The sequence below is a fragment of the Pieris brassicae genome, chromosome 11 (assembly GCF_905147105.1).
Source record: "Pieris brassicae chromosome 11, ilPieBrab1.1, whole genome shotgun sequence".
NCBI classification, from domain to species: Eukaryota; Metazoa; Arthropoda; class Insecta; order Lepidoptera; family Pieridae; genus Pieris; species Pieris brassicae.
Window position 1 is genome coordinate 14386715 of NC_059675.1, and position 25096 is coordinate 14411810.

General features: G+C 36.7%; 4 protein-coding genes across 4 annotated transcripts; 2 read left to right on the plus strand and 2 right to left on the minus strand.

Annotated features, from left to right (window-relative positions):
- Positions 1-149: 149 nt before the first annotated feature.
- On the minus strand, positions 150-6921 carry LOC123716639 (integumentary mucin C.1). The gene is made up of 7 exons (XM_045672482.1): positions 6837-6921; positions 3257-3431; positions 2100-2380; positions 1780-1953; positions 1344-1532; positions 417-595; positions 150-238 (listed from the first exon to the last, which is right to left on the minus strand). The coding sequence occupies exons 1-7, from the start codon at positions 6886-6888 to the stop codon at positions 227-229; spliced, it is 1062 nt and encodes a 353-aa protein (XP_045528438.1). The 5' UTR covers positions 6889-6921; the 3' UTR covers positions 150-226.
- Positions 4635-5366, plus strand: LOC123716642 (NADH dehydrogenase [ubiquinone] 1 alpha subcomplex subunit 8-like). Its single transcript, XM_045672484.1, has one exon. The coding sequence runs from the start codon at positions 4690-4692 to the stop codon at positions 5230-5232; it is 543 nt and encodes a 180-aa protein (XP_045528440.1). The 5' UTR covers positions 4635-4689; the 3' UTR covers positions 5233-5366.
- A 9868-nt stretch (positions 6922-16789) lies between the features above and the next one.
- Positions 16790-19757, plus strand: LOC123716366 (DNA-directed RNA polymerases I and III subunit RPAC1). The gene is made up of 6 exons (XM_045672076.1): positions 16790-17324; positions 17539-17839; positions 17916-18035; positions 18127-18309; positions 19216-19443; positions 19624-19757. The coding sequence occupies exons 1-6, from the start codon at positions 17271-17273 to the stop codon at positions 19731-19733; spliced, it is 996 nt and encodes a 331-aa protein (XP_045528032.1). The 5' UTR covers positions 16790-17270; the 3' UTR covers positions 19734-19757.
- Positions 19758-22539: 2782 nt separating this feature from the next.
- On the minus strand, positions 22540-25002 carry LOC123716224 (TRAF3-interacting protein 1). Its single transcript, XM_045671857.1, has 6 exons — positions 24655-25002; positions 24362-24479; positions 23320-24293; positions 23088-23237; positions 22795-23006; positions 22540-22696 (listed from the first exon to the last, which is right to left on the minus strand). Exons 1-6 carry the CDS (start codon positions 24787-24789, stop codon positions 22540-22542), a joined length of 1746 nt encoding a protein of 581 aa, XP_045527813.1. The 5' UTR covers positions 24790-25002.
- Between the last annotated feature and the right edge of the window lie 94 nt (positions 25003-25096).

Genomic DNA, 25096 nt, shown 5'->3' on the forward strand with positions numbered 1-25096 from the left:
ATACACACAATGGTGTTCCATGCTAACATTTTTTTTGTGATTTAAAGTAATATGTAGAATTATAAGATATGAAAATTTATTAATTACTAGGTTCAAATCAAACTACAGTGTATTATTAACGTTTATTTATTCAAGTTACTTCAGGCGTATAAAAATAATAAATTATATAAAAATATTTACATCACAACCTTAAACCTAAGTCAACTGTCTGACAGTTAATGTTCTTTCATCCAAGTCTCTGTAAAAGAATTTTTTTGAAATTGAATATTACACTTTAATATCACAGTTATCTCTATATAACTAGTTATTTTTGACCAAGTTCTGGGTTACAATTTAGAAAAATCATAATATATATGATTAGATTTTGTAGTAATACTGAGAAGACTTTAAAAAATGACTGAATTTATGAGGTTTACCTGGGCTGCACCTGCTATTAATGAAAGGAAACTACGTAGTGGTGGTCGGCAAAGTTTCTTGCCACCTTCTGCACAACACAAGTTAGGAAAACAGTCGACACTGGAGCTGCAACTCTGTGGGAAAGAGTCGAATTGTGGCGGAGGAGAACATTGGAGATACGACTCTAACATACGGATAGCTGAAAAAAAATTATTTGATCAAATACGAAATCCTGTACACTTAATGAAGCCAGCGGCAGGCTATATAATTCTATCTTTTTCATGGTCATTTTTTTATTATATTAGGTTATGCAGTATGATTGAAACCTTTTAACAACATTAAAGATGATGAATCAGAGCATTGTTATAATAATGCTACATTGAAACTGTTCACTCTTTTAGGATTAACAGGTTCTATTACAACCTGTACTCAATATTTACGTCGGTGTGAAACTCCAAAATTGTATGTTCTTGTTGGCAATGACAAGTATTATCTAGAAAGTAATTATTCTAGGCGTTAAAAATGACCATGACTTAAGAGGCTCGTCTAAACAATTTGTTAACTTAGCCTTACTGTCTACATTATTTTTTCTACGAACCTTGACCAACAATCTGATTAATTTTAACCTTTTCACGTTACTAATTTTTACATAAAGTTAGTTATAATATTAATTAAAGCACGTAAACGAAGTAGACCTTAAAGCCCATACCAATTGATGGCTTTCTGTTAATTTTCCAATGAGTAGTTTAATGAAAATAATTGTGTGATTTTTCTAATAAACAACTAAATCGTAATCTTTAAAAAAAATATTTTCTTATCACTGTTTTTAACTCTGGACCACTGTTCTAATCACATTACATAAAACACCAACCTGGTGTTCCTATCATAGAACAATTTTACGAAAGAGATATATCTAGATAAATGGATAATGTTATTAAAGATCATACGCGCATCTATTCTGTTGGCCACTGGCACCAAATCAAGCCGAGCTCTTGCTGTACGGCAGTAAGATCGGTTTCCGTCAGGGCAACAGACGCGAGGCCAGCAATCGGCGTCAGTTTTGCAAGATTGCACCTCAAATAATAACTCGCCAAGTGGTGCCGCTGGACACTCCCGTGGAATTACACCTAGGATGGCTGTAAAAATATAACTATTAAATTACGATATCTTTACTTGTATTATGTATTAATTTATATATACTATAGTATAGTACCTAAATGGTATATATATTATTTAGGTACTCTTATTTTAAACTTGCGATAAAAGACACCAATCTTTATTCCTTTAGGTATGTAATATTATAAACATGAAATCAACACGGCAACGGAAAATAAATGTTTAAAGTAAGTGGATATTAATTCATTAAGATATTATCAATATTACGTTGGTGTGCTTGTTCCTTGATTGTGGGCCGTGGGGCAGGGAGGCCTTTCACACACTGGCCTTGACAGCAAACCTGGTCAGCGCCAGTTAATCTACACTGAGAGTTGTTCTCGCATATAATAGGAAACAACACACTGGGCACTGATTTGGGGCAGACGAATTTTTGCGTTTTGCCTGTGAACAATTTGTTTCCGAATTAGGTACTAAATGAATATTTATGTATTTCATATATAAAAATGACGAAAATAATAAATATATAACAGGAATGTATGTAGCAATGTCTTAAATTTCTTTGATATCTGGTAAAATTAAGCAATCACCTTTTTTCAGTGGGGCACTAGGTTTTGGCGTAGTCTGTATCGGCAAGATTTGCAAGAAAGGCCTCGGTGGTTCCGTAGAAGTTGTGGTGGGCTTCGGCGTCGTTGTGGTTGTAGTAGAACTGGTTGTACTCGGAGTTGTAGTTGTTGTGGTAGTAGTGGTGGTTGTGGTTGTGGTGCTTGGAGTGGTTGAAGTGGTTGTGGTAGTTGGAGTGGTTGTTGTGCTTGTGGAAGTGCTCATGACTGGGCTTATTAGCTCTACACTACTGCTTGTCTCGATGCTTCTAAAATATTTTAAGTACTACATTTTATTTTAGCGAAAGCAAGCAACTACCTATATGTTAATAAATTTAAAATGAAGATTTTTAATTAGCAAGAAACGTTAAATAGAACAATATTTTATCAGTCGTTATAAAATCACCGTTATTTATAAAGGCAATAAAACTGTTAAATAAAATATTTTAACTATAAATTTTAAGTGTTACGTTGCAACTCCTGACCTTTTATGTCATTTGTCATTTAATATACAAATGTAGTTGGTAATTTGTATTTAGGTACGTTGCAAAATGAGTTGTACCTAACTATTAACATAATTAATATTCTGTCTCAATTATATTAGCTGTTTATAGAATCGTATAATATATAGCCTAAAACTTATGACAACCCGCCACACTAGATTTTAAACTACACTTAACTAGGTATTAATTAAGTAAGTACTAGGCAAATGACCTTAACCCAGGTTCGCTAATATCCAGACCATTCACTTTTGCTTTATTATTAAACAAGCTAAATACCAGTTAAGGCATGTAAGCGCAAGCATACGAAATATACTTCTAATCTAGATGTTATCTAACTACATTGACATTTTACATAATTCCTTTTAAAAAGTCAAAATACGAAACCTAAATCATAAAGGCGTTATTTTTAAGCTCCACAAGATGATCGGCCTTTGTCTTCCAAACCGAAACAATACTTGTTTCGCTAGGTATTATACTCGGAACTTCCGATGTTTATTGCCATAAGCTCACACAGCGACCATTCGACATAGTATTTTTTTAAAGAACTATAATATTTCCAATATAACTTATAAGAAACAGTGGCTTCTGTTGCAAAGATACCATGCAATTCTCTGTAACGTATTTAACTTCTTTTTAAGTTACCGTGTCAACTCTGCCGTCTGCCTGATTTCGCCTTTGGAACAAAATCCTTTACAACATAAGTGCTGTTTTCCCATAACGCTACTGCATTCTGTGTTTTTCTTGCAAGGCAGAGGAAATAGGTCTAACCAACCGCTGCTTATTCGCACCTTTGGACACTGCAGCGACTGTGAATAACCTGAAAGTTAAAATCAATTGTTTTCAAACACGAAGCCTTGCGTAGAATTACAAATTAAGCATATATGTACATACAGTGTATGTCATATATACGAGTATATTCCAAACATCATATTATATTTGGTTTTCATTTCGTTTCGCCGTTCATGACGTAAATTATAACTAATGTGCTATTTGAAATAAAAATAATCTAGTAACATAGTCGATAAATAGGCACAAATAATAATCTTCAATAATAATAACAATCAAAACTGCAACTTTAATATAATATAGTCGAATTTAGATCACTGATAAATGAATTAAATATGTGTTTATATTAAAAGGACGAAGGAGGTATTTCTAAACTATTTATTTATTGCAGTGTACCACATCATACATAATCTTATATCTACAGTATATGATATAAGCTATCTTTTCAAAAATATATGATAATTGTGGTAAACATAAATGTTACATAAAAAAACTAAATTTATGGCGCTACAACCTTTTTAGGTCTGTGCCTCAGGTTTCTGTATCTGTTTCATTATAATTTGTTAATCTAATAGTCAAGTACGTGATAAGCGTTCTGTGTCTGACACACACTGTCGACTTTTTGGGTCTAAGCCAAGCCGGTTTCCTCACGATGTTTTCCTTCACCGTACGAGCGAATGTTACATGCGCACATAAAAATAATGTCCATTGGTGCACAGCCGGGGCTCGAACCTACGACCTCAGCGACATAAATGTTACAAAATATACATAATAAAAAATGTTTTGCTTATTGTTAAGCAAAAATAAGAATATCAGCAAAACACCAGATTAAGTATGAGATAGCCACATAGAAATGATTTCTTTAAAATTGATCAGCCCACTACCAAATATAATAATTATTCGGAGCTGGATATATTAATTAGTTATATTCGCGAAGAATTCGAATAAGAGGTGCCTGAACTACTAGGTTGGTTTTTGCAGATCAGAGAATTTGGAAAATATCTAACAATAACACGTAATGACCAGGTATAAATATAAACAGATAGTTGCTGACTTATCTTACTTTATTTCCAATATTTATACATTTGAAACCGACTTTAGAACAAGACTATATATTTAAATAAAACAAACCTTTATATATAGTTGGCGACACAGATAGGTTTGCTACTTTTATCAAAGGAGATCTTATATGCTTTGCTGTCTACAGTCGATATATTATCAAAGTCAAAGAGATCCAAACAATATTTGTTTTCGTTGTATATTATATTAATTACGAACAAATATAAAATATGGTTGTAACAAAAGATGTTAATCTTCCCGAATTTACAGCTTTAAATGTTCAAGAAGTCGATTTATCAACAGCGACGCTTATGTCTGCGGGACCCTACCTCGGCAAGGACTGTGAAGGAATCAACAACGAATTTATGTTGTGCCGGTATGAATCCCAAGACCCCAGGGCTTGTTTGGACCTTGGCAAAAAAGTGACCGCTTGCACTATGCAATTTTTCAAAAAAGTCAAAAGTAAATGTCAACATGAGTTCAATCAATATGCTTATTGTATCGATAAAAGCTCCGGAGACTATTCGTTCGCTAATTGTCGAAAGACACAAGCGGTGTTTGACAGGTGCATGCAGGAAAAGTTGGGTATGCAGAGACCTGACTTTGGATACTTCTGTCGTGCCCGTGTGCACGATAGTAAAAGCATACCGCCAGCACCGCGTGAATCCTGTCCGTGCCATTCGCAGGTACCTGACCCTACTCCGTCGTTGCCAGATTGTAAACCTCGCCCAGCAGCTCGCTTTTCCAGCCGATTGGATTGGATTACGGAGTAGACTTTTATTTAAATTCATACAATTTTGAATACACGTTTTCCGTTGGAATATTCCATAATTGTAAAGCTTGATAGTATTATTTTTTGCGAAAAATTAAAAGCCATTTTCCACGGAGTGTTAGATTTTAATACTGAATCCCCAGTTGGTACTGGGGATTCAGTATTAAAATCTACGCGATTGTCAAGATAGTGAAGAAATTGCTAGCAACCGCAGAACCAATCTGTTTGGACGTTGCGACAAAGACGATAAAATGTAGATGTAATATTATTTACGCATCGTCTTAAATTGAATCGGGATCTTTAATTATGTATGATGTAAATGTAACGTTGAAATTACAAAATGTTTACCGATGAACTTTTACGTTTTGTATTTCGCAAACCCTTGCACTTGAAAGAGTTTACATCATAACATGATAACCCAGATATTTCAGGAACAAAAAATGTCGCCATTCCATACAAGGTAATAAGTTGTTGCGTATACGTAATTGGCTCTCGACTCCAAAGACACCGGTAGGTATCAGGAAAACATATAAATGAAATGGAAAGTTACTTTAGTTCCTACTTAAATAATTATGATGTAATAAGAATGTGCAGTGCTTTTAATGCAATATTTTGTGGGACAGGTTGGTTTTGGTGTGTGTTAATATGTTTATATTATTAAAATCTTTTACTGTCATTAAGTTGTTTGAAATATTGTACCTTAACAAATGGAACAGTAATAAAAACCCGACTATAACTATAAAATGTAATGGTACTTTGTAACATTCAGAGGCGAGACTTGAATGTTACTAATCTATGACAAAAATGTATGGCAATACCTACCTACAATTGTCTTTTAGTCTTAACACATAAGATAAAACCAGTGGCGCTACAACCATTTTTAGGTCTGCTCTTCAGATTTCTGTATTTGTTTCATGATCATTTGTTAATCTAATAGGCAAGAAGGTGATCAGCCTCCTGTGCCTGACACACGCCTTCTACTATTTGTGTCTAGGGTTTCCGGTTTCCTCACAATGTTTTACTGTACCGTTCGAGTGAATATAAAATACGCACATAGACTAAGTCCATTGATGCACATTCGGGGACTGAGCCTACAACCTGAGGGATGACAATCGCACGCTGAAGCCATTAGGACAACACTGAATTCTACCCCATGAAATAATAGTAGCAAACAGGACGTTATTTTTATTTGGAGTTTAATAATAGAGAAAAAAAATATTTTAAACAAAAATATAATGTGAAATATTTGGCTCGTCTAGGAAATTTTAAGCAAAAGTATGTACGAGGGATGTATGCATACCTATGTAAACGATATTTCCATACTAAGTTCATTATATAAAAACAGTAATGAAATAGTTTATTAATTAAATAGTTTTGTAACTGTGCTTAACAAATATAGTTTTGTCGGATTAATTCTGAAATGCGCAGGCAATATTGCAGCACCTTACTTAATAATAACTTGCATCTATGGTAGAACTCGCAAATATTTGCAATAATTTCGATTTTAAAAGCAACCCAAAACATTAAAATATTAATATATTAAATTAGTACCAGTAAACCAAGTTTTAAGCAATATCAATTAAGCTAGCCGTTACATAAACTTACCCGTTTCGATACATCCGAGCAATAAAAAAAGTGATGCAGCCTTAATAATCATTTTGAACACTAACACTTGAACGCATTACCATCAACTTAACTGACAGGCGAAGACTGGCGAATGGCGCCGAAAGCGTTGCATAAGTACTTGGACTGTTGATACAGATTATCATTTGGCGGACAAACACTTTCGCTGCATTTATTGCCTCAAAGTTATCGCACTCTTTATAGAGCCAGGTGAAGTATTTAGACTACGCGCTAGAAGCTTATGCACCAATACAAATGGGTTTACAAGGCGTATTTAGTTTACCTGCCAGAGCAAGGAGTTTATCCTAAGCTCTTAATACAAATGTTTTAGTGTACTTGATAATCCACTGTAGTAATTATGTTGTTTAATACGTTAATATTAAATGTAAAGTTTTTTTTTATCGTTATTCAAACTTTTAAGGCCATTTTAATAGTAGCGACCTTCGCTTTAAAAGGAAAGCGTTATGAATCATTTAGGTTTTATACACTTTTAAATCTGAATATCAAAATGATATTATAATTACTTGTCTGTTTATTATTATTTAGTCTTCGATTATTACAATCCATTACATATTTAAGAATTATGTCCAATGTTTTTAGCACAAATAATAAATAATTTATATTTATTATTCACATGATACCGTTGGTGATCTTAAATGGAACTTAGGTTTATTTCTGCTGTAGACAGTGTTCGGTGAGATAGAAGTGAAACGCTCGGAAGTCTAGAACGAAGAAAACAAAACGAAGAAGTAAACGAAATTGTTTCCTTAATATAATAGTACATCTAAACAAAAGATCCGCGAAGACAATAGAGTTGGCGACTACTTTTACTTTACACGAGTTAAGTTCGGTGGCGGATGTTGCAGGGATTTTCAAATGTATGTTAAATGACAATCTTTGTGGTTGTTTGAAGCTGGTTGTCAACTTAATCGGGTAAAACATGAGCTACTAACTAAAATTAACTGGGGGTGGCGACTCTTGATTAATAAATAGCAAACCTAGGAGTTCTTAATTTCTGACATTACTATTACCTATAAAGAATATAAGTGTAGTTGACATATTGGGCATTATCGGGAACAAGAATGTTATATTAGAATTTATGGATGTGGGAAATACTAAATGGCTCATTTTGGCTTCAATAATTGCTACCAATTGGTTTGCGCTTCCAATTATTAATTAAAATATATATATGTAAGTTAAATAATGTTACATTATATAACTCACGCGTCGGTCGAATTATGAGATTTATGAAGGTTTAGGTCGTAGGTGGTCATGGTTCAAATCATGTTGTGAAAAGTTACGTTAAACTAATTCTAAAGGCATTATAATGTATAGCATCAATTGAAAATTTTTATTGCTTGCAAAAAAGTTGCGGTAGTTCATACTGTGTTAATAGAAATTAAAACTGATATGTTGTTTGTGTTTTACGAACATTATCTTTCAGACAATCCATTGTGGAGGAAGGTGCTGCTGTTTCTGTAACCTGAAGTCAGGTAAAGTCGATCGGTCGAAACACTGACACGCCAGCTTGAAGGTTCCAGTGGCTAAGGACAAGAAGTTGTATACAATAAAAGTAAGATCTATTGTGTATGCAGTTTATCGATAAGCATAAATTTCACGAATATAGCATAACTACATATTTTGTGATGTAATAAACGATACATGCGTTTTGCCGTATTGTAAATTTACGCTTAAAATATCATATAAGTATGAATAATAATTACTATAAGCTTTGTATGCCGCGCCTCGATTTTATTGTCTTCGCACCCTTCGCATCTTGGTACCACATGTTACCACTAGTGGCCAGGTAGGATAATTTTTGTATATAAATCTACAGTTTTTAAAAATTAAACACATTCCACATTCCATCTTCACCTCTTCTCAACGAATTATTAGGAAGTTTTATTTAACCAAACTAAACCAAACAACCTAAAGAAAAACTCCCTAAAGTGGTGACCCCGAGAAGAACACCAAGAAAATTGAAGATGACGAACACAGAAAATTCCGGTGCAGAGCGTCAAGTTTCATCACAACCGTGGAGCCAAGAAGTCTCCGGTATCTCACTGTCACTCCGTGTGCCACCTCCAGAACAACAACCAACCATCGACACCCTCATCGGTGAAATAAGAAGGTTGTCTTTGGAAGTTGCCGAGCTACGAGTACAACCGCGCGACAACTACCGCAACAGTCGTTCTCGCTACCATTTACAATCACGCTCGTGGAACGCATCAACAAAGCGCAACGAAAACCGACGAGAGTCGCAGATGGAAGATCGAAGCCGGAAAAAATCTCCAATGCCGTACTGCTATTACCATCATCGCTATGGTATGGACGCGAAGAAATGCGCACCACCATGCAGTTTCAAGCCCATAAATCAGTCGGAAAACTAAAAGTAACGCTGGCCGCGGCGGGAACCGGCGTTACCGAATCATCACACCGCCTTTTCGTTACCGACAGGGTAACGAAACTTACCTTTTTGGTCGACACAGGAGCCAATATCTCCGTGCTACCAAAGGCAAAAGGCTCACGCGAAAAACCACTGCCATTTCAACTCTACGCCGCCAACAACACGGTCATTCCAACATACGGAGAGAAGTCACTCCAACTCGATCTTAACCTCCGAAGACCATATACATGGAAATTCGTCGTAGCAGATGTGTCTAAGGCAATCTTGGGAGCAGATTTCTTGCAGCACCACCACCTCATTGTCAACGTAAAAAAGAGAAGACTGATCGACGGGAAAACAAAGCTGGTAACAAACGCTCAACTCAGTACTGCAGACATACCTACAGTTCGTAGTATTGACATTGAGCAAAATTACCACAGCATTCTAGCAGATTTCCCAGGCACAACCAGAATCACTTCAATGAAGCTTAGTCCCAAACATTCGGTTGAACACTTCATTGAAACAAATGGACCGCCCCTTCACTGCAAGCCACGCCCCATTGCACCGCATCGTTACGAAATGGTCAGGAAGGAATTCCAAAACATGATCGATCAAGGGTTATGCAGACCAAGCAAAAGCCCTTGGGCATCACCTCTTCACGTCGTGCCAAAGAAGAATGGAGACCTACGCGTGTGTGGCGATTACCGAAGACTCAACGCCATAACCAAGCCCGATCGGTATCCCATACCACGCATACGTGACTTCACATACCAACTCGCAGGGAAGAAAATTTTCTCCACACTCGAGCTCAATCGCGCGTACCAACAACTGCCAGTCAGCGAGCAAGATGTGGAGAAAACCGCCATCATCACACCTTTTGGTCTTTTCGAGTTTCCGCGCATGTGTCCTGGTTTAAAGAACGCCGGACAGACTTTCCAACGCTTTATTCACGAAGTACTGCGCGAACTCGACTTCGTATTCCCTTTCGTTGATGATCTACTCATAGCATCAATCGACGAGGAAGAGCACCGAAAACATCTACGCATCGTATTACAGCGACTAGAAGAATACGGCATCACCATCAACCCATCAAAATGTGTTTTCGGCCAGCCAACTGTGAAATTCCTCGGTCACCAAGTCACAGCGGAAGGAATACAGCCACCCCAAGAGAAGGTACAAGCTATTACAGATTTTCCAAAACCACAAACCGTAGAAGAACTACGACGTTTTCTCGGTATGATAAACTTTTACCGTGAAAATATCAAAGATGCCGCCACCATACAAGCGCCGTTAAATACCTACCTGCACAACGTCAAGAAGCGTGACAAAACTAAGATCGACTGGACCACTGAATCAACGCAAGCTTATGAAGCATGTAAAGAGAGCATAAAAAACGCCGCTTTACTTGCTCATCCGTCTCACCAGGCGACACTTGCTATATTCAGCGACGCTAGCGACAAAACAGCTGGTGCCGCACTCAACCAATTTATCAACAACTCATGGCAACCACTCGGCTATTTCTCGAAGAAATTCACCGACACACAGACTCGCTACAGTACCTACGATCGAGAGCTACTCGCCATCTACATGGCTGTCAAACATTTCCGCAAAATGTTCGAGGGACGAGAAATAATAATATTCACCGACCACAAGCCGCTAACTTTCGCTTACACAAAAACAAATACAAACAGCGAATCACCGAGACGCACCCGACAGCTACTTTATATCAGCGAATTTACCACTGATATACGACACGTCAGTGGATCTCAAAATGCAGCCGCAGATGCATTATCACGTGTCGAAGCAATCACCTGTCCATCGCCGATCGACTACAATCTACTTGCAGAAGCTCAAGAACGCGATAGCGATACCATTAAAGCACTCAGTCTACAGAGCAACTTATGTTTCAAGAAAGTCAACCTGCCCGTCTCAAACATCAAATTACACTGCGAAACTTCAACCTCACAGTTACGTCCGTACCTACCAGAAGAATATCGACGTACCGCATTCAACGCAGTACATAACGTTAGCCACCCTGGAATAAAAACTACGAAAAAATTAATTACGCAACGTTACTTCTGGCCTTCAATGAACGCAGACGTCGGCAAGTGGGCAAAAGTATGCCTACAGTGTCAGCGCGCCAAAATACAACGCCACACATCAAGTCAATTATCAATTTTTTCACCAACCGAACGATTCGAACACGTTCACATCGATATCGTTGGTCCGCTACCTACCGCGGCCAGCGGTCATCGATACCTCGTGACAATGATCGACAGAGCAACAAGATGGCCCGAAGCATACCCATTATGCGAAATATCAGCTGAAGACGTCGCCAAAGCGGTATACGAAGGTTGGATTTCCCGTTTCGGTTGTCCTGTAACAATAACAACGGACCAAGGACGCCAATTTGAAAGCAGAGTATTTGCATCTCTTTCTCGCTTACTAGGAATCGAAAAAACGCGTACAACTTCATACCACGCACAGTGTAACGGTATCATCGAACGATGGCACCGTGTCCTTAAAGCCGCATTAAAAGCAAGACTACAGACCGCAAGAAGCTGGATCAACGAGCTCCCAACCGTCCTACTCGGATTACGCGCCGCTATGCGAAGTGACACCGGCGTAAGCGCCGCTCAGCTTACCTACGGTTGCAACATACGCTTACCCGGTGATTTGTTATCAACGACCTGCAATGACGTCATCATGGACGTATCACGTATTGTATAGTTTCGTTTAGTAATATAACTTTAGGTCTGCTACCTTTATCTTTAAACTCGATTCGCTACGAGCCCTTGGTAACAATATCAGCTGAAAGCAAAATAATGCTTTATTTTTATTAATACAAATCTAATTATCCAAAAAGGGTTATCCATTATATTTTTTATCTAATTTTGAATAATATTTCCTATCGACTTCATATTTTGATTTCAATGAATATCTTATGAGATATCAAAGTTTTTAAATTCCTCCGCAACATGTAGTAAGAGGAGACCACGATGCTTATTGAGGATTCACTCGAGCGTTATAGAGACCTATTGTGTTGCGAAGCTTAGATAATAATAAGAAAAAAGTGTTACATCATGTATACCTTTTTATTGGTAGGGGGTGGGGCTATAGATTACCAATTTTTTTTTAATTACTGTGCTATGGACATACTCGAGCGTGTCAGATATTGATAGCATCCATGTTCTGTGTATTATTAATAATGTACGTATGTTAATCTGATTGTTTGCATGACCCATCATGCCATCTACCCCCAGGTAGTCGTACGTAAGGGATGAAAATGAGAAAAAAACTTAATCGAGCGCGTCAGATTTTCTAGAAGGACGTTAAGTGAACCTAAAATAAGATAAATAATCATCTAATCATCAATCTAATAATCTGATTATTTGGATATCACGCAAACTCGCGAGCATAATTAGATTTTTTTTTATATAAAATAGGGGGCAAACGGGCAGGAGGCTCACCTGATGTTAAGTGATACCGCCGCCCATGGACACTCTCAATGCCAGAGGGCTCGCGAGTGCGTTGCCGGCCTTTTAAGAATTTGTACGCTCTTTTCTTGAAGGACCCTAAGTCGAATTGGTTCGGAAATACTTCAGTGGGCAGCTGGTTCCACATAGCGGTGGTGCGCGGCAAAAATTGCCTTGAAAAACGCTCAGTCGTGGAACGGCGGACGTCGAGGTGATACGGGTGGAATTTTGTATTCTGCCTCGACGTCCGATGATGAAACTCAGCTGCAGGTATTAATCCGAACAACGATTCGAACCGCTCTTCGTTGGATACGGTCAAGTGGAAGGAGCTGGTACTGGGGAGCCCCCGCCCAGAGGTGAGAACAGTATTCCATGTGGGGCCGTATTTGCGCTTTATAGAGTTGCAAGCGGTGGCCCGGAATGAAGTACCGTCTCGCCTTGCTGAGCACACCAAGCTTTTTGGAGGCTAATTTAGCCTTTCCCTCCAAATGACCACGAAACTGAACGTCGTTCGATTTGTCAACGCCAAGTATTCCGATGCTGGCTGTGGCTTCAAGAAGAGTGTTTTCGAAAAGAGGAGTAGCACACAAAGGGTATTTTTTTCGCGGAAAACGCGCAAACTTGTGTCTTCTTGGGGTTAAATTGGACTAGGTTTAGTCTACCCCAGTACGAGACTCCACGTAGAAGAGTTTCGACTTCAGACACAAGTTTGTTCCGGTACTCATCGACAACTACCCGAGAAATACCTGCCCGGCCAGTGTAAAGAGTATCCCCAGTGCTGTCGTCCGCATAGCAATGAATGTTGCTAAGTTGCAACATGTCATTGATATGCAGAAGAAACAGGGTCGGGGATAGAACACAGCCTTGTGGGACCCCAGCATTCACGGGTTTAAGGTCGGAACATGCTCCGTCGACGACGACCTTGATGCTCCGATCGGCCAGAAAGCTGCCCGTAGGCCCGAAGCCCGTAGGCTGGAAGCTTCGAGAGCAGTGCTCTGTGCCACACCCGATCGAAGGCTTTCGCTATGTCCAAACTAACCGCTAGCGACTCCCCCTTGGACTCAATTGCCTCTGCCCATCTATGTGTAAGATATACTAGAAGGTCACCAGCCGAACGACCACGACGAGCCGTACTGATAATCGCTAATTAGCTGGTCGCCCTCTAGATAAGTCAAGAGCTGGAAATTAATAATGGATTCCATTATTTTGGAGAACAAGGAGGTTATAGCTATTGGACGATAGTTGGACGGATCAGAGCGATCGCCTTTTTTAGGGATCGGATGTATCGAAGCGGTCTTCCAGCACTTCGGGACAGTGCCGAGCGAGTACAGGTACCGGAATAGGCGCGTCAGGACCGGAGCCAACTCAGGAGCACAAGTACGCAGCACAATTGGAGGGATACCATCCGGCCCGCTCGACTTATGAATGTCTAAGGAAGATAGTGCCTTGCGAACAGCACGTTGCCGGAATGTGATTTCCGGCATTGAATAATCACACCGCGAAATCGTCGGTGGTGATCCCCCTCGGTCATCCAAAGTCGAGTTGGACGCGAAGAGACAGCCCAAGAGGTCGGCCTTCTCCTTCGCAGTGTGGGCGAGCGAGTCATCCTCCCTGTGCAGCGGTGGAATGGATGGCTGACAAAAATTCCCTTGTACAGCTTTGGCGAGAGACCAGAAGGCTCGAGTCCCCGAAGGGAGTTGGGCCAAACTCTCGCCAAATCTGGCGATGTGCTCTGACTTTGCCTTAGCGATTTCCCGTTTGAAGGACCTGGAGGATGAGTTATATGCTTTTTTATGTTCGCTGGTATTAGCATCACGAGATATTGCCGCTTCCGCCCATGCATTAAAGCATTCTCGCTTTCGACGCGATGCTGCCTTGCAATAACGCTTAAACCAGGGCTGTGACTTGCCACCGATCGGCGCCGCAGAAAATGGAATAAATAGTTCCATGCCCTGCAGAACCACTTCGGCGACAGAGGCAGCGACGGAATCTGGAGCTCCTCCAGATTCGGTCAGGAGAATCCGACAAAAAGCACATAGGCACCCAAGGGTAGGACGCAAAGAAAGACCGCACCCCATCCCAATCTGCTGACCGATAGTGCCAAATACGGCGACAACCCGAAAAACGGGGCCGAGGAGGGCGCGTAGTAGGCACAGTACTCCGGACCACACAATGATCCGATGAACCTAATGGCGGGTCAACAGAGACTTGATAGGTCTCCGGATGTGAGGTCAGCAGATGGTCCAACAAAGAGGGTTTATGACCATCCATATCTGGTATTCGCGTAATCGCAGGGACCATTTGTGACAGGTCGTAAGCTAAAGCAAAGTCGTGAAAGGATCTTCCCACGTGATCGGTGGTTTCCGAGCCCAGCCAATCGGCATGGTGAGCGTTAAAATCGTCAAGTATCACGATTTCAGCGGTAGGAACCCCTTCGAGCAGGGAATCTGTAGCCATTTGGATGTGCTCAATGAGTCGGTCAGTTTCGGTATTTCCGCTATGGGACCTATACAGGCATGCGTAGAATCGCGGATGGTCATCGCAGTCTACGCGCAGCCAGAGGCTAGATAGGTCCCTTCCTTCAAGCGACCCGAGGCGACGAGAACAGATATCCTCTCTGACGTACACGCAAACTCCCGCGGCACAAATGAATATTCCAATTTGTACCCCGGGTAGGAGAGGTAGGAAGTATCAGCCGGGGAGGATATCTGAGTCTCAGTAAGGAAGAATAAGGCCGGCTTCGCAGTTTCGAGGTGAAAGTGAACCGCGTTAAGATTAGAGTTGAGCCCCCTAACATTGGTAAAGTCCACTGAGAGCGTGGAAGGGGATGCCTTCGGTAAATTCTTCCGTTTGCCCCGAGATCGAAACCTAAAGTTAAAGTTTTTTGCGCAGTTTTTGCCCACCCCAGAATACGAAGGGCAGCCTGTGCATCCACCACCGAATACTAATTGTTCCGATGATGGACGCTCAGAGGGTGATTCTCCACAGCGGAAACGTGTGGTACCCCCCTGGGGTAATCTCTGTTTAAACTGCATCTTCATATTCTGGGGGGGGGGGGGGGAATTGATGGGCTCCGGGAGTCTCACTCACCGCACGAAACGCGAGTACAATAAGATGAACCTATTGCATCACTTCACGCCGGTTTTCTGTGAGACAGTGGTACTGCCCCGGTCGTGCCTGCCCGTTTGGCTGAAGCCCGAAAGCAACAGCATGGCACTCCCACTAAAATAAAATAAAATTTGCCATAAAATAGCTATATATAGTACAAGTTTTCCGATGCTGGCTGTGGCTTTAAGAAGAGTCTTTGAAAAAAGGAATAGCGCAAAGGTGCTGTTTTTTGCGGAAAAAGCGCAAATATGTATATTCTTGAACTAGGTTTAGTTTACCCCAGTCCGAAACTCCACGTAGTAGAGTTTCGACTTCAGACACAAGTTTGTTTCGGTACTCATCGACAACTGCCCGGCCAGTATAAAGAGTAACCCCAGTGCTGCCATCCGCATAGCAATTAATGTTGCTAAGTTGCAACATATAATTGATATGCAGAAGAATCAGGGTCGGGGATAAAACACAGCCTTGTGGGACCCCAGCGTTCACGGGTTTAAGGTCGGACGGTGTCGAGATAATGAGACAACCGCCATACAGTCCTGACCTGGCGTCCCGCGAATTTCATTTATCCCCAAGAACTAAAAATAAAATTCGAGTTTTTCACTTTATGAGCCCTGAAGATGCAGTGAAAGCGTACAAAAATGCCATAGAAGAGACCCCTAAGGAAGAATGGGCCCACTGCTTTTCTCAGTGGTTCCATCGAATGCGACGATGTGTAGAGATGAACGGATTACTTCGAAAAACAATAAAAGTATTGGCAACTTTCTACATTAAGCCGTTTTCATTTTCTAAACACTTTCAGTGTTACCTAGGTATTTAAATGTGTGTAGACTAAACCAGTAAATATAATGACAATATTATTTATGCTTTTTTGTCTATGTTTCGGAAATGCATATTGTCTTTAAGCTTCTGTTGCTGAAGCCAGATAAAAAGTGGTGTTGAGAAATATTTTTGATGTTCAAACTTGTGAAATCCTACAATGGCCAATGCAAAGTGAAGTAATTCAGTATTCAAAATATTGTGAATTTTTTAATGTATACCTTGTGTCGTGCAACAAGACCGTACCACAGAACATTGTAGTCATTGCACAAGGACAATATCGTCTTATATGATCATGGGCTTGAGATAGAGTAATTTCACAATAGAGATGACCCACTACCATCAAAGAAATTTGGGCGAAAATGACTTCACTTTGTCTCGTGATCATACAAATTCGTTTGGCATTTGGCTCAAGCTCCATATAGTCTTGGTAATTGGTAAAGGCGAAAGACTTTAGCTTAGCCGTATGGCGAATGAATATTAAAAAACAACTAAAATATTTAGATTTTTTTTAATGTTTTCCACATGAACGAGGAATGTTGTTTTGAATTTCTGACCTTATTTAAAGTGTTTGTGTGTCTCTCCTGTTGAAATTTTACCTTAAATAAAATAATTTTATAGACGTCCAAAATGCCAAAGTTAGATGAAAAGCCCCGGGTATTCCTAGAAGAATTTCGTGTTAAGGTTAGGTTATGTTCATTAACAATATTGGAGATTTTTAAATTTGCTAGCATTGGCTCTTATCTCATCTCTTTTACAAATTAATTAAAACTAAGTGTGCCGCGATAGAAGATAAATGCTACAGAGTTATCTTCTATTTATATCAATTTTTTTATATATTCATATCCTTAAACTACTATTTGTAAAAAAACAACACTTTGTTAATATTGAATTGCAGAACGCTGCTGAAGATTATGGATTAGCTGATGATAAATGGGACTTCAGGAAGTTTAAAGAAAGGTTTCGTATTGTCATTGTAAAAATGGACAATCTGGAAATGGAATTTGATTTAATTGGTATACAGCCAGCATTTGCAAATGCTTTCCGTAGAATTATGCTAAGCGAAGTGCCTAGTATGGCTATAGAAAAAGTGATGATTAAAAATAACACATCAATAATTCAAGATGAAATATTAGCCCATAGATTAGGCTTAATACCTCTAAAAGCTGACCCAAGATTATTTGAATATCGTCCTGAAGGTAATTTGTTGTTTTATTATTAATGAATGCATGTTCACACAAGGTTTAATATTTGATATTTTTGCTTTCATTCTAGGTGCAACTGAGGGGACTGAGTTTGATACATTAGAATTTTCATTGAAAGTAAAATGCACTCTCAATAAGACACAAACAAAAGATTCATTCAGGCCCGAAGATTTATATGAAAATCATAGTGGTAAAATTTATCTAAAGCTTTATAGACATATTTATCTTTATATAGACAAATTACATCAGTATAACAACTAAGTATTTGTTATTTGTTTTAGTATATTCATCACAAATGAAATGGCTTTCTATAGGAAATCAAGGTTCTGTTCACAAAGACAATGATGTTGGGCCTGTACATGGGGATATATTGATATCAAAAATGAGACCAGGCCATGAGTTAGATCTTAATCTTGTTGCGATTAAAGGAATTGGAAGGGATCACGCTAAGTTCTCTCCAGTTGGTTAGTAATTTCATTATTTTTCTATAATCATCAACCTGCTGGGAACAGAAGAAAAAGACTGACATTATTTTATTGTTTATAGATATTTATTGTAATGAATATATATATTTTTTTAAATATGAAAACCATTGTTTTAAAAAACTATGTCGCCATCTACAGTTATACTATGTTTTATCTTCAGTTTTCTTGGCTCATTATGTGTATCTTTTATCTTAATTAATCAATGGTCCTTTCATTAACTAATTGCACACCCCATAGTTGCATTTCTTTTACTAATTTAATTATTTAGTATAGTATAGTAATCAATCACTCACTTAATTAGTAGTATTGCTGCTTTGTAAGTAGATATATGAAATGCAGCCTATGTATCTATTCTAAATACTAGTCGTTTCCCACATTGTTTTCAGTAATTTTAATAAGTTTTAGCTATGAAGAATAATAATAATAAGCCTTTATTCCATATCTAAGACATACGTTTGATAAAAAAAATGATAATTTTACAGTTTTAACTAAGATGCTGCCCCTGTCTGGGAGAAGGCCTCCTCCACCCTAATTTATTTTGTGCCATTGTCATCAAATTTTTTCCCCTCCACCTCTCCTAATATGGCTAGTCACCGCAGGAGTAAAAGACTACAACCCTTCAACTTAACATATGAACATACAAAAACTACATATGCACATACAATGTAAAATCATTACTTTCAGCTCAATGTCTGATACTATGATAGGAATAAGTCATTATATCTATTTTATTTATTACAAACTATTTGGTAGTTGATCATAATATAAAAATAAATCCCTGCTAATTTGATAGGATAGATCTGTTAAATTAATAAAATTTAAAAACAGAAATCATAATTAAATTATGAAAATGTTAAAAATGAATAGACCTGAACTTTTTTTTAGCTACAGCAACCTACAGACTTCTTCCAGAAATAACCTTAACACAGGAGGTGAATGGTGGCGATGCAACACTACTACAAAGTTGTTTTTCACCTGGAGTGATAGGAATTGATTCTAATGGTTGTGCATTTGTAAAGGATGCTCGATATGATAGTTGTAGTAGAAATGTGTACAGATATGACTCTATTAAAAATTCTGTAATATTAAGCAGAATTAGGGATCATTTCATATGTAAGTATTAAACTTTAAATATAGTTATTACTACTTAATTGGCTTTTATAAGCAAATTTTTAGTTAAAAATAAAAATTGGTATGGTATTTTTCACAATACTTGATACTACAATATTTTAAAGTTTTTTGACCTTATTAATTGCCCCTATTATATTTAGTTATTACTATTTTCTTTTTCAGTCAATGTTGAGTCTGTTGGAGCAATGGCACCTCATGTAATCTTCACTGAATCAATTAAAATACTGAGAGACAAATGTAAAACAATATTGGATGAATTATCAAATTTTTAATTATTAAAGAAAAAAATCGATTGATTTCGTAGTTTTTATTTCATTATATTCATGCATCTGAATATCCTAATTATAGTAAAATCATATTTATACCTAATACTTAATATCGCACAAAATAGCTTATATCAATGATTAATGTAACTTATACTAAACGCTGGCTTTCAATTAATTTAATAATACATTATTAGAATGGTTTAATTTCATAGTTTAAAAAAAAGAATATATCCAACCTTATATGAAAAAACAGATATTTACAAATGGATTTGAATAAAAAATTATATAAACTACAATGTACAAAAGTATAAGTAAAGTTCAGCATGAAGTTAGGTATTTAGTATATGGTTCTAAACCCATCTTGGGTATTGGTCTCCTCCAGCTGTGTTTACTGATAGTTATGATTATTACCTGTTCAGCATTTTTCTTGTTATTCACTGTTTACAGAGATGTGTTTATGACATTATCCTTGGTTTTATTCATTATTATTCCTACTCAATTTTATTATCTTATAGTTTAACTATACGGCTGCCTTTTTAAATGCAGTCCTCTACTGCTGTATACTTATGTGGAAAATTAACATATTGGCCAGCAACATAAAATTATAGTATCTTTATGTAATAACTCTCTTCTGTACTGTTATAAGTCTTGTAATTATCGCTTATGGTGCATGGGATATAATTATTTTTACTTACTTATTCTGTATAAGATTGAAAAGCCATTCATATTGCCTACTTTATATCACCTAGTCATTAAAAGAAATGAAAAACCTTTGTAACATACACATAACTTAATAAGAAGTAGATAACAATAACATGTAATTGAAAAAATAATCATTAGTAATTTTTTTACAATAATTTAAAGTTCTTTATCTTCAAATATCTACATTCCTGTTTAGAATAAAATATAAAGTCTGATAATATAAGAGATATAGGGACCTACTCTGAAGGTGGAGAGTGAGAGGGGTCATTTGACTCATCACAGACACTCACATAGCAGCCTCTGCTAACTCTGGCCCTTCTCTGGCCTTTAAGCATATTTGCTGCTTGTTCGATACGCATGACAAGTCTATGTTGGTTCTCTAAACGTTCCAAGCAATTCTTGCATATTGTTTTAGGTAAAGGATCTGAACGAGATACCTAAAATAAAAACAATTCAAGTCACTAGTAATTAACATATTTTAAAGTAAATAAATTATATAAAACGTCTACTAACGTTTATTGACAGATATCGATTAATTTTTTCGGAAATGCATAATCGTATGCCTTCCTCTCCATATATATGAAGCACTACACGATGCATTTCTGAACACAATCTGCATATAAATCCCGTCAAAACACCTTTATCTAAGCTACCCATAGTATTTTTTGATTTATACTGATAAAATGCTATTTCAATATTTACTATATCACATTAACTTGAGAAGTATAATCAGGTTTAAATCATAATAATGCAATAACAAATATATCACATATCTAAAATAGTGTGGACATTAATATCTTTAAATAATATACCAATGATACGTGATTGCAAAGTAATGAAAAACAACAGCACAGATGAAGGAGTAGAGTTCAGACTAGACTAGAGTATGAGTATAAACTAACAACAACAGTACACAGACCACAATTCCAGTGCACACGGTGCACAGCATAACTGAGCATATTATTTAAAAACAACAATTTATGACAAAAAGTTCCATAGTTAGTTATAAGGGCTACCCCCTTACAGGTATTTTCAAGATTCGTCTGAGATGACCAGAAATTATAGCTCTTTTTCTTGAGAGATCCCATTTTTAATGACAGAAATTTCCCACTATTTAAATTTTATATAAAATTAATATTAATGGAAAACTGCGATCTAAAATAAACATCGATGTACATAAATAGTATGACGCACTCCTTTCGTTGAGTTTCGACGAGGAAGAAGTTCCAACGCTCCATTACGAGAGACTTTCAAACTGTGTATTGTGTACAACGTAGAACACAATTGAAAAATGTACAATTACAAAAGTCGAATATAGTGAGAACCGCATTTTTTTTTCTTCATTTACGCGTCTAAGAGAAATGTATAGTTTCGGAATCGGAATCGGAATCGCCGGATTTGTTTCTTCTACGACATAACGTGGCTTGCCATGCGATATTGTTGGTGCGTTCTTAGTCAGGTTTATCCTTTTTTACTACACCAATAAGGATGTTCAGAATATCATATAGATTTTAATTAACTCTCTTCAGTCGGTAGCTCATGACTAAGCAACGAGGACAAAGAAATATCTGGGGCGAACTATCTGTTTGTCTGTCCAGCGCCTCTCTTATTACAGGTTTGAAGACGACGAGTCTTTCACTTGATAGATCTATCTGGAAACTAAAGGGCCACGTGATCTTTTTGAAGTTTGTGTCAGCGACCACGATCAGTTTCTCTAAGTTCTCATCACCTCGAGTACCGGTGAGTTCGTATCCGGAACTGGGTGTTTAACTATGCATGAAATATGTGTCTTTTGAAACACACCCACACAGTTCATATGTTCATAATAATATAAGATACCTAGACCTACTAAATATTTAATAGTTTTATCATAAGATAATGAAAAAAAAACCCTTAAAGCTGTTATAATACAAGTTTCGGTGTCTTTAACAATATAAAAATTAAAAATCATAAATAATAACTTGCATTAGATATAAATTATTATTAAAATAAAATTATTTAAGATAACGTATCATATTTGTATCATATTTGTCTAAAGTGTACCTCAACTATTAAGTGTATATCAACAATTTCAATTGTTATAATTATTTTATTTCATTATTTTAGTACTTTATTTAATATGCTCATTCGCTAGCAACTTGTCAATTTTTGTATTATTTTTATAAACAATTATTTTCATATTGTCAATTTTTTTATATTTTTCTGAAATGTCCATGTCCAACTGTGTTGTCTTTATGCGTAGCGGCGCTATTATCTCCTCATTCAATCTGAAAAATGAAATGAAATTGTATTACAAAATCTAGGTAAACGTTAACCTATTAATCCTAAGTCATTAATAGGTATATGAATGTATAAAAATACTAACGCTTTCTGTATTAACAACTTTTTTGTCGTTTCGTTAAAAATCAGTAACCACTGAGACAATTCTTGGCGCATGACTTCAACGTCTTCTTGTATATGGTCAAGAATTTTCCCCAATGGATTTGCGACACGAGACAGAGCTTGAACATTAAAACGTATTTGTTCTACCTCTCTACTGAAATCATCTCTAGTTTTCTGTGATCCACTTGTCCAGTCCTGTACGGTAAAAATGTAACATGTATTAAGTCGATATAAGTAAAGCAATGCAAAAGTATTTATAAAATGACCAAGACTTACAATTTCAGTTTTATTAACTTGAGTAAATTCTTTTTGTGAATCTAAAATCTGTTGAACTAAATGTCCGTGTTGGTCTAAGACATAGTCATGCGTGTGATGAGATTTTATATCATCAGTATAATTTTCAATAACCAATGTAGATTCCTCGTCCTATAATAAAGTCATAGCTTAACCAATTAAATAATAAAGGTGTAGAAAATCAGCAGAGTAAATGTAACACTTTTATAACTACCTCTTCCTGCAGTATATTTTCTGAAATAATATTAACTTTTCCAATAACAATGTTTTCAGCATCTGGTAGATTCCTGTAATCTTGTTTATCACGCACTTTAGGTGCACCTGGACGGGTCGATGAAGGTCTGACACTAGAAGGTCTATTACTGGTAATATAATTTTCTATACTGGAATTAGAAATTTCCATATTTTTATAACTTTCTGGTTCCCCTTTGCCTTTTATATCAGAATAATCTGTGACTCCTGAATTTTCATTAAAACTACGATCTGATATTTTCTCAACTTCATTTTTTTCGGGATTAACAGGCTCATAATTATTACTATTAACGCCATTTTCTCCCGATTGAATTTCTTTTTTGGTCTTAGGGTAGATAGAAATATCAGATTCTGGAAATTCTATGAATTCACTATTAACGTTTTCTTGCCCCTCATTGCTGCTATTTTTATCACTAATTGCATCTATATTATCATTTTGTAGAGTTTCGGCTAAAGGCAGAGTTTCTTTAAAAGGACTAATATTATAATGATTATCGTTGCGCGGAACTATTTCATTAATATTCTCTTTGATATTATTGTCATGCAAAACTTTATGTTTCTTTCCCTTGACATCTTTAGCATCGGTTAAGATTTGTTGTGAAATGTTTTTAGATGAATCTGGTTTTTGTTTTGTATTATTTTCTTTTATTTTAATACGTTTATTAGATGTGGTCCCATTTTTCTCGGTTTTTGTTTTTGACTTAGATATTTCTTTCTCTTTAGAAACATTTTTTTTGTCATCAGTGGCTTTTCGAGAACTTCTGACAGTATCTTTTGATGTAGTGGCTTCTCGAGAACTTCTGACAGCATCTTCTGATGTAAGTTTTTTATCTAAAGCTTCTGCCAAGCATTGCAATAGCTCATTTGTTTTTTCAGGTTCTTGTCCAGCAACTATCTTTGAAGGCTTTACGTTCAATTCTTTACCAACAGTTTTACCTTAAAAACAGAAATAATCGTTTGACTTACTGACTTAATGCTTACTTACTTATGTCAAAAACACTTACTGATTACATAAATAACTTTATTCAAAAAAGTAATTTTTGCTTCTCGGTCTTTAACATTGTCAGATTTAAGTTCATGGTCTTCAAATAAACCTTCAAAAAATCCTGTTGATTTTAATACCTGTGAATAATTTTAAATTCAACTATTAAAATTCTAATCTTGTGAAAACTTAAGTGTCCATATTTACACATTAAATAAAAGTTCAAATTCTAGAAGCTTCCGTAAAAAGGAAACATGAAGAAATAAATGATGGAAGTAATTATTACAAAGGTTATATTTTGTATGTAGTACTTACTGAAGTCACAATATCGTGTAAGAAACGAAAGGGTGGTTTTTTTAATAGTTTATCGGATAGTGGAGGACGTTTTACGTATTTTCCAAGAGACAATTGAGTAGCTTTTATAATGCTTAAATCTAATTCTTTTTCCATGATTCATGTTATTCTAGCTATCACTGAGCACTGATTATTATTTTGTAAGTATTTTAATAAAAGCAAAAATGTTACATAAGTATTTATTTACACTAGTTAATACGGTTAAGTACGGCACTAAAGTATTGTTTGTTTACAATCTCGATCACCATGGAAACGGAAACATGTACCAAATACTTCACCTTAAACATCAACTCAGAATAAGATATGTTAGATAAGATTATTAAGATAAAGAGTAATCCTTGTAATAATTACAGCCTAACAATTTTTCAATAAGGTTCGCACCACCATGCAAACAAAAACATTA

Excerpts from the sequence above, each read along its gene's own strand:
- LOC123716366 (XM_045672076.1), top strand. The coding sequence starts at position 17,271 with ATGCCAAAGTTAGATGAAAAGCCCCGGGTATTCCTAGAAGAATTTCGT. Across the intron at positions 17,840-17,915 it reads ATTTGAATATCGTCCTGAAG|GTGCAACTGAGGGGACTGAG; the intron begins GTAATTTGTTGT and ends CTTTCATTCTAG. Across the intron at positions 18,310-19,215 it reads CGCTAAGTTCTCTCCAGTTG|CTACAGCAACCTACAGACTT; the intron begins GTTAGTAATTTC and ends ACTTTTTTTTAG.
- LOC123716639 (XM_045672482.1), bottom strand. The coding sequence starts at position 6,888 with ATGATTATTAAGGCTGCATCACTTTTTTTATTGCTCGGATGTATCGAA. Across the intron at positions 2,381-3,256 it reads CAGACGGCAGAGTTGACACG|AAGCATCGAGACAAGCAGTA; the intron begins GTAACTTAAAAA and ends AAAATATTTTAG. Across the intron at positions 1,954-2,099 it reads TAGTGCCCCACTGAAAAAAG|GCAAAACGCAAAAATTCGTC; the intron begins GTGATTGCTTAA and ends AATTGTTCACAG.
- LOC123716642 (XM_045672484.1), top strand. The coding sequence starts at position 4,690 with ATGGTTGTAACAAAAGATGTTAATCTTCCCGAATTTACAGCTTTAAAT.
- LOC123716224 (XM_045671857.1), bottom strand. The coding sequence starts at position 24,789 with ATGGAAAAAGAATTAGATTTAAGCATTATAAAAGCTACTCAATTGTCT. Across the intron at positions 24,480-24,654 it reads TACACGATATTGTGACTTCA|GTATTAAAATCAACAGGATT; the intron begins GTAAGTACTACA and ends AATTATTCACAG. Across the intron at positions 22,697-22,794 it reads AAGTTGTTAATACAGAAAGC|ATTGAATGAGGAGATAATAG; the intron begins GTTAGTATTTTT and ends TTCATTTTTCAG.